The sequence below is a fragment of the Nomascus leucogenys genome, chromosome 22a, assembly GCF_006542625.1.
Source record: "Nomascus leucogenys isolate Asia chromosome 22a, Asia_NLE_v1, whole genome shotgun sequence".
NCBI lineage: Eukaryota > Metazoa > Chordata > Mammalia > Primates > Hylobatidae > Nomascus > Nomascus leucogenys.
Genome location: NC_044402.1, coordinates 74700062 through 74720356, shown reverse-complemented (window position 1 = coordinate 74720356; position 20295 = coordinate 74700062). Strand labels below are relative to the sequence as shown.

General features: G+C 38.2%; 1 protein-coding gene across 1 annotated transcript in view; it reads left to right on the top strand.

Moving 5' to 3' along the window:
• CIR1 (corepressor interacting with RBPJ, 1) overlaps positions 1-20295 on the top strand; it is a 46980-nt gene that overhangs the window by 4951 nt on the left and 21734 nt on the right. Inside the window, exons 2-7 of the mRNA XM_003253730.2 lie at positions 2984-3078; positions 8968-9041; positions 9916-9926; positions 10015-10079; positions 10480-10528; positions 11677-11794. Of these exons, the coding sequence (XP_003253778.1) occupies positions 2984-3078; positions 8968-9041; positions 9916-9926; positions 10015-10079; positions 10480-10528; positions 11677-11794 (412 nt within the window). The remainder of the gene's footprint in view (positions 1-2983; positions 3079-8967; positions 9042-9915; positions 9927-10014; positions 10080-10479; positions 10529-11676; positions 11795-20295) is intronic.

Sequence of the window (20295 nt, the reverse complement as noted above, 5' to 3'; positions counted from 1 at the left end):
ACACCATGGAGGTAACAGCCTCTATGATTCAGTTACCTCCCATCGGGTCCCTCCCACAATACGCAGGGATTACAGGAACTACAATTCAAGATGAGATTTGGGTAGGGACACAGCCAAACCATATCATTCCACCCCAGCCCCTTCCAGATCTCATGTCCTCACATTTCAAAACACAATCCTGCCCTTACAACAGTCCATCAAAGTCTTAACTCATTCCAGCATTAACTCAAATGTCTAAGTCCAAAGTCTCATGTAAGACAAGGCAAGTCCCTTCCACCTATGAGCCTGTAAAATCAAAAGCAAGTTAATGACTTCCTGGATACAACAGGAGTACAGGCATTGGGTAAATACACCCATTCCTAATGGGACAATTTGGACAAAACAGAGGGGCTATAGGCCCCATGCAAGTCCAAAATCCAATAGGGCAGTCATTAAACCTTAAAGTTCCAAAAGGATCTCCTTTGACTTAATGTCTCATATCCAGGGTGTGCTGATGCAAGAGGTAGGCTCCCAAAGCCTTGGGCAGCTCTGCCCCTGTGGCTTTGCAGGGTATAGCCCCCCTCCTGGATGCTTTCATGGGCTGGTGTTGAGTGTCTGTGGCTTTTCCAGGCACATGGTGCAAGTTGGTGGATCTACTATACTGGGGTTTGGAGGACAGTGGCCCTCTTCTCACAGCTCCACTAGGCAGTATCCCAGTAGGGACTCTGTGCGGGGGCTCCAACCCCACATTTCCCTTCCGCACTGCCCTAATAGAGGTTCTCCAAGAGGGTTCCACCCCTGCAGCAAACATCTGCCTGAACATCCAGGTGTTTCCATACATCTTCTGAAATCTAGGCAGAGGTTCCCAAACCTCAGTTCTTGCCTTCTGCGCACCTGCAGGCCCAACATCACATGGAAGTTGCCAAGGTTTGGGGCTTGCATTCTCTGAAGCAATGGCCATAGCTGGAGTGGCTGGAATGCGGGGCACGAAGACCAAAGGTTGTACACAGCAGTTGGGAGGCTGGACCCGGCCCAGGAAACCACTTTTTTCCTTCTCCTAGGCCTCCAGGCCTGTGATGGGAGGGGCTGCTGTGAAGGTCTCTGACAACCCTGGAGACATTTTCCCTTGTCTTGGTGATTAACATTCGACTTCTCATTATTTATGCAAATTTCTGCAGCTGGCTTGAATTTCTCCCCAGAAAATAGGGTTTTCTTTTCTATTGCATTGTCAGGCTGCAGAATTTCCAGAATTTTATGCTGTGCTTCCTCTTGAATGCTTTACTGCTTAGAAATTTCTTCTACCAGATACCTTAAGTCATCTCTCTCAAGTTCAAAGTTCCACAGATCTCTGGGGCAGAGGCAAAATGCCACCAGTTTCTTTGCATAGCAAGAGAGACTTTTACTCCACTTCCCAAAAGGTTTCCCATCTCCATCTGAGACCACCTCATCCTGGACTTCATTGTCCATATTACTATCAGCACTTTGGTTAAAGCCATTCAACAAGTCTCTAGGAAGTTCCATACTTTCCTACATCTTCCTGTTTTCTGAGCCTTCCAATTCTCTAGGAAGTTCCAAAGTTTCCATTTTCCTGTTCCAACCTCTGCCTGTTACCCGGTTCTAAAGTCACTTCCACATTTTCAGGTATCCTTTTAGCAGCACTCCATTCTACCTATACCAATTTACTATATTAGTCTATTCTCACACTGCTATGAAAAAATAACCAAGACTGAGTAATTTATAAAGGAAAGAGGTTTAATTGATAGGACTGAGGAGGCCTCAGGAAACTTACAATCATGGCAGAAGGGGAAGCAAACATGTCCTTCTTCACATGGTAGCAGTGAGGAGAAGTGCTGAGCAAAAGAGGAAAAACCCCTTATAAAACCATCAGATCTCATGAGAACTCACGCACTGTCATGAGAACAGCATGAAGTGTAACCGCCCCCACAATTCAATTACATCCCACCGGGTCCCTCCCATGACACATGCGGATTATGGGAACTACGATTCAAGATGAGATTTGTGTGGGGACACAGCCAAACCATATCAAATCTCCATGGTATATAATTTTATTTTATACATATTTTGTGTGCATATGTGTCTGTTTGCGTAAAGTATGTTACCATTTATATAAGAAGAATGTTGTATATGTTCTTTTGCATATATATATATATATTAGAACATCTTGGAAGGATATATAAGAAATGTATAACATTGACTACTTATGAATATAGTTAACATAATTTAAACTATAAATACAGCTTTTAAAAAACCAAAACTTGCTCTAAAGCATTCTATGGACTGGGCACAGTGGCTTACGCCTGTAATCCCAGCACTTGGGGAGGCTGAGGCAGGTGGATTGCCTGAGGTCAGGAGTTCAAGACCAGCCTGGCCAACATAACGAAACCCCTTCTCTACTAAAAATACAAAAAAATTAGTTTGGTGTGGTGGCAGGCTCCTGTAATCCCAGCTACTCCGGAGGCTGGGGCAGGAAAATCACTTCAACCTACTCCGGAGGCAGAGGTTGCAGTGAGCCAAGATTGTGCCATTGCACTCCAGCCTGGGTGATAGCCAGACTCCGTCTCAAAAATAAAAAGAACTTGTATCAAGGCACTTCAGATTTTTCAGGTGTTAATTTGTAATGATGTAATTATGGCCAAATTGGATTATGTTGTAAACTTTCAGCCAAGTTTATCCAGCTCTTGGCCTGTGGGTCACACGTGGCCCAGGACGGCTTTGAATGCGGCCCAACACAATTTTGTAAACTTTCTTAAAACATTATGAGATTTTTTTGCCTCATTGGCTATCGTTAGTATATTTTGTGTGGCCCAAGACAATTCTTCTTCTTCCACTGTGTATTAGTGTGTTTTCTGTGGCCCAGGGAAGCCAAAAGATTGGGCACTCCTGCTTTAAACAATTGCATTTTATATTTTATTATACAAGAAAAGCAAACTTTGTTTAATTTAAATTCAACAATTTAATTTGCATTTTTACTTCACTAATCTAGGTATGGATGGCAGAACAGAAAATATCATATGATAAGAAGAAACAAGAAGAATTGATGCAGCAGTATCTTAAAGAACAAGAATCATATGATAATAGGTAAGAAATTCTGTTACACCAGTATATCTAGAATTATCAATTTCATGGGAATAATTTCCTACTGAATGATATATTAAGTCAGTTTTTTGGAATCAAATACCCAATTATAGGATTCATGTCTTTCCCTAAGGGCTATCTCTTTTACTCTCATACCTGTAGATGGCCACTTTTTCCAGCCTTACCCATAATTCACATAAAATATAGATTCATGTGACTCATATACAGTCTTTGAGCAAGTCTCAAATTAGGCAAAGCTTAGAAGAACAATCATGTCTACACTTGAACTGCTGAGACCTCTTACAAACTTATTTCTTTAACACACTCAAAAGATACCCAGGATACTTTCAAGAGGAAAAGTAAAGTGACTTTGACATGCATGTCATTGTTCTGTTAAAAGCTGTATCATGGCTAGAGTTCTTCATTGGTGTCTTCTAACGTGGTACCTGCCTTTAGCTATTGTGTTTGTATATGCAGATCTAACACTGAAGCTGTTTTCTCTTGGTTAATCAAGCAACTGAATAGTGGTGTTTTGGTAAATTGTCCATGAAGTTCAGTTTTCAATCAAAATATGGAATTTAGCAAAGTAATACCAAACTATTACTACTCTTTAAAATATAATATATTGAGAGGAAAGTTAAAGAAATAAAAGTTAAGTAGCTTTCTCACTAATTTTATTTAATCTTAGTAACTTTTATTGAGTACTCCATGCATGGCAATAAGTGGTATTATAGAGACCTATAAAAGTGTGTGAAGTGTAGTTTCTCTCTACCCTTAAGAAACCCTAGTAAGAGATACAAATACATATAGTTCAAGGCCAAATATAATAACTGATATATTAAAAACATACACTGCTTTTAAAAATACAGCATGTTAGTATAGGAAAGAATAATTCCATTTAGGATAACGGAAGACTTTATGGAAGAGGTGACATTTAAGCTGAACTCTGAAGAATGATAAGGATTTAGATAGGTGGTTCTCAACTGAGCACCATTTTTTGCATCCCCCCCCCACCCTGCCTGGGAACATGTGGCAATGTTTGGAGACATTGTTTTGACAATGTTTTGATTGTCAGAACTGTGGACTGGGGTGCTATCAACATCTAGTGGGTGGAGACTGGATGCCACAAAACAGCCTACAATGCACAGGACAGCACCACACAACAAAGAACTATCTAGTTCAAAATGTCAATAGCATCACTGTTTAAAAACCCTAATTTGGTCGGGCGTGGTGGCTCATGCCTGTAATCCCAGCACTTTGGGAGGCCAAGGCGGGCAGATCACCTGAGGTCGGGAGTTCGAGACCAGCCTGACCAACATGGAGAAACCCCATTTCTACTAAGAAATACAAAGTTAGCCAAACCTGGTAGTGCATGCCTGTAATCTCAGCTACTCAGGAGGCTGAGGCAAGAGAACTGCTTGAACCTGGGAGGCAGAAGTTGCGGTGAGCCAAGATCACGCCACTGAACTCCAGCCTGGGCAACAAGAGCGAAACTCCGTCTCAAACAACAACAAAAAAACCTTATTTTTATATTATTAATAGTAAAAACATATTGGAAAATGGAGAGGGTGTTCAGGAAACAGTTGCTGAGTTAGAGGGCTAAAAACAGAGTGGAGGTGGAAAACTAGGTTTGAAACAGATCACAGTGTTCATGTTTATTCTTTATCTTAAAAAAAAGTTACTATTTTCCCTTTTAATTAACATTTGAAGCCCTGAAAATACCCTGTTTCTCCTTGGACTGTTGCCTAATTTTGATATTCATCAGTAGATCTTGCCTGCATCAATTATTTATTTCTGTGATGTTCTAATGGTTATTTTCTATTTCTATCATTCCCTCTACATTTATTAATTTGAATTCCTCTGTAAGGAAGAATTTCCCTTGTCTAGTTATTATTAATTTTCTGTCAATATGGACTCATGGCTATTTATTTAATTCTTTGGATGATTATATAATACTATTGTTACTTATTTTCTTGCTCCAGTTGTTTCAGTTTGGGCCATTGAGAGCTCTGTTAGATTGGTTCGTGTATCCATTTAACATGCACCAACGCTGTTTTGTTTTTTTAATGCTGCTTCTGGTCCCACGAGCTGGTCAGACTCGTCTTTTATTTTCCCTGCTGCAACACTGGAATCAACCAGTTTTCCAAGGCACCCAGATTCCTTTCATTGGTGAATGATATTTAGAAACCACGATCTGAGTGCTAAGTGTGTTCATTGCTACTAAGATGTTATTACTTCTAGGTTTGGTCATTTGAATGCAAATTTATCAGTAATTGGTCCTTTGCCAAGTGTTTATTTCTTCCTCATTCAAAAGTACTGTTTTTGATAGCCAATTTCATTCTTCAGTAATCTGTTGTTTCTCTTGTAAGTTTTTACTGTCCTAGAGATTTCTTAATGTTTATTGTATCAACCAGTTTATTAGTCACTGTATACTTTTTTCCTAAGATGAAAAAAAAAATTTTTTTTTTTTTTTTTGGAGAGGAAGGTCTCACTCTGTTGCCCAGGCTGGAGTGCAGTGGTATGATTATATCTCACTGCAGCCTCAAACTTCTGGGTTCAAGCAATCCTCCTGCCTCGGCCTCCTGAGTAGCTGGAACTATAGGCACGCACCACCACACCCGGCTAATTTTTTCTTTTTTTGTAGAGACAGGGTCTCTTGCTCACTGTGTTGATCAGTCTGATCTTGAACTCCTGGACTCAAGCAATCCTCCAGCCTTGGCCTCCCAAAGTGCTGGGATTACAGGCATGAGCCACCACGCCCAGCTGAAAATCACATTTATTATTCTGTCTAGATACATACAAAGATTTTATGGGATGTCAAAAAAATCTATGTAAATTTTTAGTCGAGGTTAAAACAAAAATACCAATATTATACCTTTACCTTTTATATATGTCTTGAATTTTGCATAAAGTGGGAAACAATCTTTTAGTTTGGGTTTTATTATTCTTTTTGTTTCAATATAAATGAATTGGGTTGGGCACGATGGCTGATGCCTGTAATCCCAACACTTTGTGGCAGGAGGATTGCTTGAGTCCAGGAGTTGGAGACCAGCATGGGCAACATAGTGAGACTTTGTCTCTAAAAAAAAACAACAAAGAAAGAAAAAAAAAAAACCACATATAAATGAAATGGTTTGTCTGTGGGTTTTTTTGTAAAATATATATTGCATAAAATTTACCATTTTAAGTGTGCAATTCAGTGTACCCTTAAATTCAGTGTGGTGAACCATCATCATTTCCAAAACTTTTTCGCTATCTCAAACAGAAACTTTGTGACCATTTAAGAATAATTCCCTATTCCCCTTGGCCCACAGCCCCTGGCAACCACCATTCTACTTTCTGTGTCTGTGTATTTGCCTATTCTAAATGCCTCATGTAAATTGAATCATATATTTATTCCTTTGTGTCTGGCTTGTTTCACTTAGTATAATGTGTCCAAGGTTCATATATGTTGTAATATGTATCAGCACTGTATTCCTTTTTGTGGCTGAATAATTCTCTTTTGTATGTACATACCAGATTTTGTTTATCCATCTGTTTGAGTATTGGGTTACTTCCACCTTTTGGCTATTGTGAATAATGCTGCTATAAACGTTGGCATAGAAATACCTGGTCAAGTCCTTGTTTTTAGTTCTTTTGGGTATATACCTAGGAGTGGAATTGCTGGATCACATGGTAGGTTTATATTTAGCGTTTCGAGGAACCATGAAACTGGTCGTCACAGTGACTGCACGATTTTACATTTCCTACTAGTAATGGACTTGGGTTTCAGTTTCTCCATATCCTCTTTAACATTTGTTATTTTCCTTTTTTTTTTTTTTTTTGGAAGATAGCCAGCCAGTAGGTGCAAGGTGGTATCTCATTGTGATTTTGATTTGCATTTCCCTAATAACTAGTGATACTGAGCTTGGCTTTCAGTGTATTTGATTTTGATTTTTTTGTTTTTGTGACGGAGTCTCACTCTATCACCCAGCCTGGAGTGCAGTGGCACGATCTCGGCTCACTCCAACCTCTGCCCGCCAGGTTCAAGCGATTTTTGTGCCTCAGCCTGCCGAGTAGCTGGGACTACAGGCGCCCGCCACCACGCCCAGCTAATTTTTGTATTTTTAGTAGAGATGGAGTTTCACCATGTTGGCCAAGCTGGTCTCGAACCCCTGACCTCAGGTGATCCACCCACCTCAGCCTCCCAAAGTGCTGGGATTACAGACATGCGCCCCTGTGCCCAGCTGATTTTGATATTTTTAATGATGTGAATTTAAGATGTAACTTATACACCTGTTTAAAGTGTTTGTTGTTTTTAAGTATATTTAGACCTTTGGAGCCATCACCGTAATCTAATTTGAGAACATTTACATTATCCAAAAAAGAAATCTTCTACCCATTAGCAGTCACTTCTCATTCCCCTGCCTTTTTCCCCTTCTACCTCTCAGCGCTGAGCAGCCACTAATTTACTTGCTGTCTCTATAGATTTACCTATTCTGGACATGACCTATAAATTAGATCATATGTCATGTGGTCTTTTGTGACTGGCTTCTTTCACATAGCATAATGCTTTTGACGTTGACCCATGGTATTGCATATATCAGTACTTTAGTCCCTTTTATTGCTGAATATCACTCTATTTATATCTACATCTATTGGATGAAGATCCCTGTGGCCTTTTGCTTCTTTTTTACAAGTCTTTATAGAATCCAGTGGATATAAGGAGAGGAATTATAATCATGTCATATATTCTTTGTGATTGTCTTTTCCAAATATAAGGAGAAATTATATTCACTCTTTAGCCTCCTTTATTATTTTTACTTGGATCTTATGAATTAAAACTTTGAACCAGTCATTCCATTTGTTACAGAGCTTTTTTTTCTAAAAAGCCTAGTGTATCTTTTTTTAAACAGAGCTCAAACAGGGAACTTTTAGTATTAAAACAGAACTATAAAGAATGTGATTTTTGTCATTCACCAGACACTGAGTCCATCATACTAGTTGGCATGTGTAGACTTTTTTGCTGTTGTTGTTGTTTTTGAGACAGAGCCTGGCTCTGTCGCGCAGGCTGGGGTCCAGTGGCATGATCTCGGCTCACTGCAATCTCCGCCTCCCAGGTTCAAATGATTCTCCTGCCTCAGCCTCCTGAGTAGCTGGGATTACAGGCATGCACCACTACGCCTGGCAAATTTTTGTATTTTTGGTAGAGACGGGGTTTCTCCATGTTGACCAGGCTGGTCTCAAACTCCTGACCTCAGGTGATCCACTTGCTTTGGCCTCCCAGCTTGTTGGGATTACAGGTGTGAGCCACTGTGCCCAGCTGTAGACTTTCTTTAAATTATTCTTTTTTCACCGGCCTCACGAAAGAATTTTATTTTCTCATTTACTGTGACTCTTACAAGCCCTGGTTGGATTTGACTTCCTAAAGAAATCCCTGAGAGACTCATTTTTTCCAAAACTGATTCCTTTGCCTTTTCTTTTTTTGGTGGGAAAAAACAAAACCGTTTGATCCCTTACAATTAAGAAAAAGCGTTGGCACTATTTAACTTAATTGTAAATTTGTGATGGCATATGGGATTTCAAAGTTGTCATAATTGCCACAGCATTTCAGGGTTTAAGAAAATCCTGTAAGAAAAATGACCATGTTATTTTTCCCCTTTTTTGTTAGGATGGGTAGGATCTCTCAGGTAGTAAGAAAGTCTCAGAGCTTATAACCAGTTACTAAAGAGGCAGCACTGTTTAATTTCCATTCAGATGTAATCTAGTTAGTGGAGTAAAGTTTTAGAACTCTGTTTCTAACAAAAATATTTTATCTTAATTCCCTTAGGCTTTTTGGTGGGGAGTGGATTATTCTATAATTTTTTATTTTTGTCCTACATAAAATCATTAACTTTGTCTTGTTTCACTTAGATTGCTTATGGGAGATGAACGTGTAAAGAATGGCCTTAATTTCATGTATGAAGCCCCTCCAGGAGCTAAAAAAGGTACTTATCTCCTTCCTTTTCTTTTTTTTTTTTTTTTTTTTGAGGTGGAGTCTTGCCCTGTCGTCCAGGCTGGAGTGCAGTGGCGCCATCTCAGCACACTACAACCTCCACCTCCTGGGTTCAAGCAATTGTCTTGCCTCAGCCTCCCGAGTAGCTGGGATTACAGGAGCACACCACCACACCCGGCTAATTTTTGTATCTTTAGTAGAGACAGAGTTTCACCATGTTGGCCAGGCTGGTCTTGAACTCCTGACCTTGTGATCCACCTGCCTCAGCCTCCCAAAGTGCTGGGATTACAAGCATGAGCCACCACGCCTGGCCTCCTTCCTTTTCTTTTAAGTCTTTGATGTGTTTGCAGCTAAAGATGGAAAAGTACTATGACAGATATTTTTTTAAAGTTGCTCTCCATCTTTTAAAATTGCTGTTATCCTGTGAAGATAATAAAAACTATAATCATACAACAGAATAAATACTAAAAAACATCTTTCTAATCTGATAATATTTCATAATGTGCCCTTTGAGAAGGAAGAAACCTTCATGTCCAAAGTACACTTATTCTTTCATAATTTGCATATGTATCTTTAGTCCTTGTTACTAAATATTTAATGCATTTGTAAATAAAAAACATAATATTCACTGTCAATGAACAGTAAAAAGTTTAAAAACTATGAATTAACATACTTATTAATTTTAATTTTGTGTTTTATCCTGCAATGGTCTGAATTTTTATCGTGTGAAAGAAGAAAAAAAAACAATGAATTCTTATAAGTGACAATTAAATAACATGATATCATAGTGTATACAGTAGATTTTTATATTGACGTTTTTAACTTGTCATACCTTTTTTCTTCCATATTTTTGATATGCAATCAAGAAAACAAAGAGGTAAAGTACTATTTTCTATGTCTGAATTTACTTGCAATTGATTGTATTATATGGAAAAATTAAAAGAATTTTCAATGAATGTTTTTAGAAAGAAGAAACAGAAGGAGAGACCGAATACAAATTTGAATGGCAGAAAGGAGCCCCACGAGAAAAGTAAGGACTAGTTTACTTTTAAGACAAGATGTGTATCATTTAGTTTACATTTACTGATATCCCATCTTATGTTGCTTTTTCAATCATTAGAGGAGGCAACTGATGTGAAAAGTTATTTTTAATGATTTTAATTAGCTGTCTTATTCAACTAATCTGCTTGCTCATAGTCTTTTGTTTTATATACTTTTTCATTTTTTTAATATCACAAATTATCAGACTAGACACATAATAACTAAATGGTGTTTGGAAATACTGGATAGATTTTATAGTTCTGTATTCTTACTGAAGTAATATATTTCATAATGTTCTTAGAATTGTAAAACTATTTTTCTGATTAACTGCTGTTTAATTTTTTAAATTATTCTTAATATTGTGTTTGTACATTTCCTCTATTTAATAGATATGCTAAAGATGACATGAACATCAGAGATCAGCCCTTTGGTATTCAGGCAAGTGACACAGATTTTACTCTGTAAGAATAATTTTTATTTAATAAATGTATCTTTATATTGTTGTCTAAAAGGTGTTTAAGGTGAAAAGGGGCACTATGGTTTTGATTTGTATCAGATAATATAAGGAATAGAGGAGAAAACATAAAATGTAGTAGGCTGATAAAAGACAGGAATCAGGCTGGGCGCAGTGGCTCATGCCTGTAATTTCAGCGCTTTGGGAGGCCAAGGCGGGCGGATCACGAGGTCAGGAGTTTGAGACCAGCCAGGCTGACATGGTGAAACCCTGTCTCTACTAAAAATGCAAAAAATTAGCCAGGCATGGTGGAAGGCGCCTGTAATCCCAGCTACTCAGGAGGCTGAGGCAGGAGAATCGCTGGAACCCAGGAAGTGGAGGTTGCAGTGAGCCGAGACTGCACCATTGCACTCCAGCCTGGGCAATAGAGCGAGACTCCATCTCAAAAAAAAAAAAAGGAATCAAACTTTTATAGTGAGAGCTATAATGATATTGGTCTCTGCAGTTTTCAAAAAATTTGGAGAATCAGCTCAAGGTCAAGAAAAGATTTAAATCTATTATTGGTTTAGAATCAGGACAGACTATCATCAGAGGGCAAATCCTTGTTGTAAAGAAAGTTTTATTGGAACACCGCTTTGCCTATTCATTTACTTATTGGCTGTGGCTGCTTTCCCACTGCAGCAGCAGAGTTGAGTAGTTAGCATAGACAACATCTGTCCCAAAAAGCCTAAAATATTTACTACATTTGGACCTTTACAGAAAATGTTTACCAGCTCCGGGTTTTGAAATTTGAAACTTTAAAGGTTAACTTATTAAAATGAGAGAATTTAAGCTTAAATTCTTCACATAACGACATAATTCTTTTTGGTATTTTACCATTTCTTTTTGGATGACATTATATTGCCACCAAGTGAGAGGCAAAAAGAAATGGGATTCAGCTTAGTTTCTAGGCAAAATTGATAGTGAAAGATTTTAGTCTTTGTATTAAATTACCAAACATAGTTTGGAGTCTTTTTCCCTGGAGATCTTTTAAAAATGTAATTTAGCTTAAATTCTATCAAGGAATAAGAATTTGAACATTGGTTAGATTCTTACTTTTTTAGTAACCAAAATCACATTCATTATTTCTCAGGTTCGAAATGTAAGGTGCATTAAGTGTCACAAATGGGGTCATGTCAACACAGATCGAGAATGTCCTTTGTTTGGTCTTTCTGGAATCAATGCAAGTTCGGTTCCCACTGATGGCTCAGGTAGGCACTAGACATGGTTTGTTTCGTGAGAGGACAAACAAGGAAAGATAAAACAACATTTTTCTTTACTCTTTCTGGGTATTGTTTTATTTGGGTTTGTGTGTGTGGTTTGTTTGTTTGTTTTTGACTAAGACCGTTCCCAAAATATGATTAATGGGAAACTCTGATCATATATGTTGAATTGAAATGCTGTGTAATAGGATTAAGTTTAATTTTTCCAGCCAAAGGCCCTATGAACTAAGTTTTAAAGTAAAATACATTAAACATAGTTTATCAGGCTAGTAGCCTAAAAATGGAAGGAAAAAATGCTTATTTCTCATATTCATATCCTGAATTATAAAAATAGACTGTACTGAAAGCCTCAGCAGCCATCTCTTTTTAGTACAGAGGTAAAAACAAAGCTGAGTATGTTAAAATTGTTTTTTACTTAAAGTTACTTACTGTCCTACATATTACTGTCTACTTCAGAAAAATTGGTCTAATTTGGTTTAGATCATTTTGGTTCTTTTTCTAAAGAGATACTAAACTGAGAAGTTTTAAATTTATTAGTGCTTTGTTAGTATATTACTGAAACAGGCACAATAATCCAACCCTAACTTGTAATAGATATAATCTGTTTAATCCTGTAACCTTAAGCAAGTCCTTCCACTTTTATGAACTTCAGCTCCTTATTTTAAAATAAGGGTGATAGTATAACTCAGAGATTTTCTGCGTTTTTAAAGCGGCTAGAGAACCCTTTTTTTTTTTTCTTTCAAGAAATCTTACATGAAACCTCAGTATACAGAACATATAAAAGCAGGGCTGCTCCACTGAAGCGGATGCTCTAGGCATGAAGCCCTGTCCTCTCAGGCCACCAAGGCCTGTGGTGCACCTCCTTAGACTCCCTTTGGCTTTCACTGCTGCCTCAGTTTGAGCCCAGGGTTTATCCTCAATCAACATACGTTCTTCAGCCACTAATCACTAGCTAGAGATCCTGCTTCTTTCCAGCAAGCTGATTCAGGCTATAGGATTCAAAGTGCCAGTTCTCCTACTAGGAGCTTAGGAATTTGATGAATAAATTTGGGGGTTTTTTTTGTTTTTTGTTTTTTTTTTTTTTTTGAGACGGCATCTGGCTCTGTTGCCCAGACTGGAGTGCAGTGGCACAATCTTGGCTCACTGCAACCTCCAACTCCCAGGCTCAAGCTCTCTTCCCACCTCAGCCCCTCGAGTAGCTAGCTGAGACTACCGACACACACCACCATGCCTGGCTAGTTTTTGTATTTTTTAATAGAGATAGGGTTTGCCATGTTGCCTAGGCTGGTCTCGAACTCCTGGGCTCAAATTGATCCACCTGCCTCGGCCTCCCAAAGTGCTGGGATTACAGACGTGAGCCACCATGCCTGGCCAGTAACCACCTTTTAAGTAGAAGGAAACTATTTGTGCAGTTTAAGTAGAAGGAAATTATTCGCTCAGTATTGGCAGGTGAGACAATAGGTCTGGCAATCTCTGACAAAAGAACATCCCACTGATACCACAGTACAGGTACCCTTAAAAGCTTACATACCTAGTGCCTCCTCCTCCCTTGCCCCCAGCTAACTAGTAGAAGAAGGGAGAAAGGCCTCAAAGGAAATAAAGCCCCAAAGAAAATGGAGTGGTGTACGTTATATACCCGTTGGCTCAAATATTTCCGACCACTTCTTTTTTAGTCACAGGGATTTGTTGTTATATCTGGAAGTATAATCTGTTTTCTGGAAGGGGTTGCATCTTACCTTTTCTTTCACTCGAACCTTATAATGCCCCTACGACTGCATGACTCATGGGTTGACTTGGGACAGGCAGAAGTAGTGGTTGTCTTTATGCCCCAGCCTTGTGTAACTGATCCTGAGTAGTATAGACTCCAGACTCAGTGCTTTCTTTTAATAATCAATAGACTTGATTTCTTTTGAGTCTGTATTAGAAAGTCTGCTAACAATCAAAAGAACTTGTGCTAACTGAATAGTTAACCTGTTTTTAAGAGTATTGAAAACACTAAAACCTCAAAAAAAATGCCCACAATTATGTCAATTCAGATATAATAAAACTGGTTATTGGCTCTTCTCCAGCCCTCCATTTCTTCTTCTTTTTTTTTTTTTTTTTTTTTCCTGAGACAGAGTCTCGCTTTACCCAGGCTGGAGTGCAGTGGCGTGATCTCGGCTCACTGTGAGCTCCGCCTCCCGGGTTCATGCCGTTCTCCCGCCTCAGCCTCCCGAGTAGCTGGGACTACAGGTGCCCGCCACTACGCCCGGCTAATTTTTTGTATTTTTAGTAGAGGTGGGGTTTCACCATGTTAGCCAGGATGGTCTTGATCTCTTGACCTCGTGATCCACTCGCCTCGGCCTCCCAAAGTACTGGGATTACAGACGTGAGCCACCGCGCCCAGCCCTCCAGCCCTCCGTTTCTATTCATTAACCTTATAATAACTCAGTCACTCAATCTATACAATTGACATTTTTGGAGCCCTCTTGTGGTGGGGTTTTACTGTGGTACTATTCCTTAGTAAAATGAACTTTTTCAGGATCAAGTGAATGAAGTAGAAAAAATGCTCAAGCATTTGGTTCCTATCAAGTTTTAACATTTATGTAACCAGGCTTAAGAAGTCTACATATTAGTGATTCTTTTTCTCTATCTAAATGAATTGAGCACCTGGGTGGGAGAAGATGAGAAGCATTACCTTTGTGGAAATAGTATGGTTTTTCTGCAGGAGGCTGATACCCCTAACATATAAAATGTTCTTTCAGGGTTGGGCGTGGTGGCTCATGCCTGTAATCTCAGCACATTGAAAGCCCAAGGCAGGAGGATTGTTTGAGCTCAGGAGTTTGAGATCAGCCTGGGCAACATGATGAAACCCCATCTCTAGAAAAAATACAAAAAAATTTAGCTGGGCTTGGTGGTCTGCACCTGTAGTCCCAGCTACTTGAGAGGCTGAGGCAGGAGGATCATTTGAGCCCAGAAGGTTGAGGCTGCAGTGAGCCAGGTTTGCACCACTGTGCTCCAGCCCAGGTGACAAAGCGAGACTGTCTCAAAAACAAAAATGTTCTTTCAAGTCAATATGAAAAAGATGAACACAAAGACACAAAGGAGCAAAAGACATAAAGATAGTTTACAGAAGGAGGAATTCAGATGACCATTAAACATACGAAAATATTTTCAACAACATTAATAACCAAAGGAATGAAAACTAAAACAATATGTTACCTTTTTGCCCATCAAACCTTGGTAAAGATTTTTAAAAGGTATGCATCCAGTATTGGCACAAGTGTGGTAAAATGAACATTTTCTTTTGTTTTTTGGTTTTTTTTTGAGACGGTGTCATCCTGTTGCCCATACTGGAGGGCAGTGACACGGATCTCAACTCACTGCAACCTCTGCTTCCCAGGCTCAAGCAATCCCCTCACCTCAGCCTCCTGAGTAGCTGGGACTCACAGGCATAAGCCACCATGCCCAGCTAATTTTTTATACTTTTTGTAGAGATGGGGTTTTACCATGTTGCCCAGGCTGGTCTCAAACTCCTGAGCTCAAATGATCATCCCACCTCAGCCTCCCAAAGTGCTGGGATTATAGGTGTGATATACTGTGCCCAGCCAAAATGAGCATTTTAATCCTCTCTTGATAAATTAGAGCAACCTTTCTGGAGAGGTTATGTATTTGCTGATATATATCAAAAGCCTGAAAAACATGCATATCTTTTTTACCTAGAAATTTGCCTCCCAGTAATTTATAAAAAAAAATGTGATAAGGCAGATTTTCAAAGATTTATAGTAGTGAAAGATTGGCAACAACCCTAAATGTTCATCAGTGGTTGGTAAGATAAACATATTTATTCAGTCATCGTTTATGGAGCACTTTTTCTGTGCCAGGCCTTGTTCTAGGCTCTAGGAACACAACACCAAAACCTTTCATTATATTGGGAATGACACACAGTAAACTAATAAATAAGAAAATATCAGGTATTCATAACTTCTGTGATGAATGTTTAATTGGATACTGTGATAAGAACTAAATGGGGAATTACTTTCGATTAAGTGATCAGGAATGGCTCCTCTAAGGAAGCAATGTTAAGCTGAGACCTAAATAATGGGAAGGATGCTGGCATGCAAGACATGGGAAAAGTATTGAGCATCTTAGGCAAAAGGAATAACCTTTTGTATAGAGGAAACGATCAGTCCTGAGAAGCCATGTACTTAGTGGTTAAGCACACAGACTGAGGAGCTATGGAGCTACACAGCTGCCAGGTTTACAGCCAGGCATCTATGTAGCTCCATACATAGCTAACTGCTTTGCTACTTAGTATCTGTGTAACTTTAGGCAAGCTTCTTAACATCTCTCTGCCGGCGTTTGCTTAATTCTTAGAACTGAAGTTTTTTGCTTACTTTTTGAAATAATTGTATTTGCCAATTCTGTATTTGGCATCTTGCACATCCGCCAGTAAGTTTTATTTTTTGAACCCAAGCTCATAGAAGATACAGGCACAACCCCTGATTTACAATCTAATCAGACACATCAAAATAACATAGAATAATCCCAGTTTACAACCTAGTCAGGAAAACAAAGTATGGTATTATGTAAGGCTCTATTTAATAGAGAGTAACCGAGTGTTAAATTATGTAGCTAATAGAGGAGGTGGGACTAAAATGAGCTTTGAAGAATTAAAACTTAGGTAGAAAGAAAGGTTGACCAAAAAAGAAAGATTCAAAGAAAAACATAAGCACAGAAGATTTAACTTGGATGACTTTAAATGATAGCAACAGATTTAAATGGCTGTCAAAAAGCTGTCCGAAAGGGCTTGGCCACTGATGCTGTAGCCAGTGTTTACTCAAACTTACCTAATGTAAAGGTTCACTTAAGTATTTTGTGTAAATGTTGGTTCCCAAGCCCCTGTTGCAGAGGGGGTGTTGAAGAAGAGTCCTGAGAGGAGGGAGAAGTCTGAGCATCTTACTCTCCAAGATGACGTTCATCATCTGAAAGTTTGGTGAAACCATTGTAAACAAAATTAATGCCATGGAAGAGTGTGTGTGTGTGTGTGTGTGTGTGTTTTGCTTGTGAGAAGAAACAGGCAAAACACACACACACACGGGGATAGTATTGAGGAAAAGGAAAGATGGTAATGTGTTGAAAGAGCTTTTTTTTTTTTTAAGGTGAGGGAAGACATTTTCAACATCATTTCTAATTTTTCACCATTGTAAACAGTCTAAATATCCAGCCTTAGGGGAATGGCAAAGTAAACTGTTGATATCTTAAGTAAACTAAGGAATACAACTGAATCTATGCTATGATTCTAATATAAATCTATGGGCATGTAAACTAGGACTGGAAAGAAGCAGAAAAATGAAAATAGTATGTTAATTAGGTGAAATTACAGGTAATTTTATTTTTATATTAAAATGTGTGATTAAAAAGAAACTTAAAATTTAGGCTTTTCAAACGTTGAGTGTCACATGATATTCTTCAGAAGGCTATAATGTTTTCCTTTGTACTCCCATATTAAACTTATTTTCAGAATAATTGGAACAGCTAAAAAAAGCAGAGTTACTGGTGTGTTGTAAAGACTATGTTCATGATGAGAAATAAGTAGCCAACTGAATTAATTCTTTGTCTCAGTCTTTATAGAATAAGATGTTAGGGAACTTTCCATTTCCAGTTTTTCCATTCAAACTGACATGGTATGAGAACAAATACTCGTAAATACATTGGGTATTTTAATTTCTTAAATCTTGTATCTTAGAATATCTGAACTCTGTGATAAAATTATGATTTAAAAAATCAGTAACTTTCACCATCTGTGACGCCACATAGAATGATGAAAGTTACTGATCTATTTCTTAGGCATCATCAAGGTTGAGAGCCATCAGCTTAAACTATATGTAAGAACAATTGACGATCTGGGAGCAAAGTATCTTTTTCTGTTTCTTTAAATTATGTTTTACTTATTACTTAGTCATGAATCTACTCTAAGGAAATAATCATGGATATGTTCAAACATTCAGTCACAAAGGATTGCGTATAATATTACAGTAAAAGAGAGGCCAGGCTCGGTGGCTCACACCTGTAATCCCAACTCTTCGGGAGGCCAAGGCGGCCAAATCATCTGAGGTCAGGAGTTTGAGACCAGCCTGGACAACATTGAGAAACCCCATCTCTACTAAAAATACAAAAATTAGCTGGGTGTGGTGGTGTGCGTTTGTAATCCCGGCTACTCAGGAGGCTGAGGCACGAGAATTGCTCAAACCTGGGAGGCAGAGGGTGCGGTGAGCTGAAATTGTGCCACTGCACTCCAGCCTGGGCTACAGAGAAAAAAAATAGAGAAAGAACACCTAAATATCTAATAAAATGATATTAAGTGAGTAATTATAAGAATATTGTTACAATGGAATATTATCCCATTAAATGATATGAAAATTTCTTAATGATATGGACATTGTTTACAACCCTTGGTCAAATAAGAAAAGCAGGTTATAAAACAGAGTAGTTACATTTGTGTTTCTCTTTGTATCTTTAGGTAGACATGTAGACAGAGAGACAGATACTTACAGAAAAAGGATTGGAAGGAGATAGACAAATATTAACAGTGGTTGTGTCTGGGTGGTAGGATTACTTGAGACTTTTAATTTCATCTTTTTGGCTTACCTGTAATTCCATTAGTGAAGGTACATTACATTTATAAGTTTTTTAAATGAACATTGTTTTAGAAGACTTAAAAACTGTGCATAGAAATAAATTATTTAAAATTGAATTGCTCAATCAATGCCTTTAAAGTTTGACTTAAATTTAGCTGTAGTACTTAACTAAAGCTAATAGAAACTCTCAAAGATTTCTCAAAACAAAATCAAAATTCTATATCAAATAGGAAAGCAAATAATAATGATGTTGTGTTCTGAATTTGAATGCAATGAAAAATAAACTGACCAATTTTCTAATCCACTTGCTGATTCAAACTAAAAAAAAGTCTTTTCATTTAAAAAAAATCACCTATTGAATAATGTCTCACCAGTGAATAGAGATTATTTTTGCAATAAGGCAATTTCAGTGGATGTGGTTATCATGGGATAATCACACCCCTGGGGTACAGCCTTGTGCCTGTAATCTCTCAGGAGTGTAATTATTTCATGATAACCGCACCCCCTGGTGTTGCATTATTTCTATTATGAAATTCTTAGTTTAGTATATAAAGTAACTTACTTTGATCACTGGAAACTGCAAGGTGCTGTTAGAATGTTCCAGCTGTGAGGTTTACAGAGACCAGCTATAAGATTTACTTCTCTTTTACAAAGTTAAATTAGGCAATCAAAATGCTTCTTTGGGCTAAAATGGTTTAGAATATCTTTTCTACTGATAAGATCATCTTAACTTTATAAGTTTTCATCCACTCCAGATACTCAAAATTATATGTAAAACTTGTAAGCTTCAGTGCTGACTGAATTTTTATAAAATATTTTTATACTACAATACAATTAAATGGCCAGCCCTCCTGGGTTTTATCTATATTCTGTAGCCCTTATTCTTATCATTGACTCTTAACATCTGTCAGCTACTTGTGTTTTTAATGTATATTTAAATTAAACATTTTTAAATCCACAGTGGGATATATCAACAGCAAGTTTGTTTTAACAACTTTTTTGGACTACAATTTGCATACCATACAATTTACCTATTTGAAGCATACAACTCAATGGCCTTTAGTATATTCACAGAGTTATACATCCATCACCACAGTCAATTTTAGAATATTTTTGTTACCCAAGAAAGATACCCCTTAGCCCTCACCCTCTAGTCCCCAGCCTCAAGCAACCACCTAATTTTTTCTGTCTCTATAGATTTGCCTACTCTGGACATTTTATATAAATAGAATCATATATGAGGTAAAGAATGTGGTTTTAATACCATTTTCTTTGCCTTTGAATTTCACAGTGTAATACAACTAAAACCACCGATACCTGCCCCACATTCGTCCATGGAGTATTTTTCTTCTTTTTTTTTTTTTGAGACGGAGTCTTGCTCTGTCGCCTAGGCTGGAATGCAGTGGCGCGATCTCGGCTCACTGCAAGCTCTACCTCCTGGGTTCACGCCATTCTCTCGCCTCAGCCTCCCAAGTAGCTGGGACTACAGGCGCCCACCACCACGCCTGGCTAATTTTTTTTTTTTTTTTTAGTAGAGACGGGGTTTCACCGTGTTAGCCAGTAGCCAGGATGGTGTCGATCTCCTGACCTCGTGATCCGCCCGCCTCGGCGTCCCAAAGTACTGTGATTACAGGCGTGAACCACGGCGCCCAGCCCATGGAATGTATTTTTCTGTGATGCTTAAACACATACACACAGCAGAGTGCATAGTCTTATAATAATTAAAGCTTCTAACCCACAAGGGGATAAGAATTTGTGTATAGTTACCTATAAAGCAAATGAATGTTAGTAAGATTGTCAAAATAAATATAAAGCAAAATTCTATCTATTAAGTAATTCTTTTCCCCAAGCAAAGATTTTGCACATCTT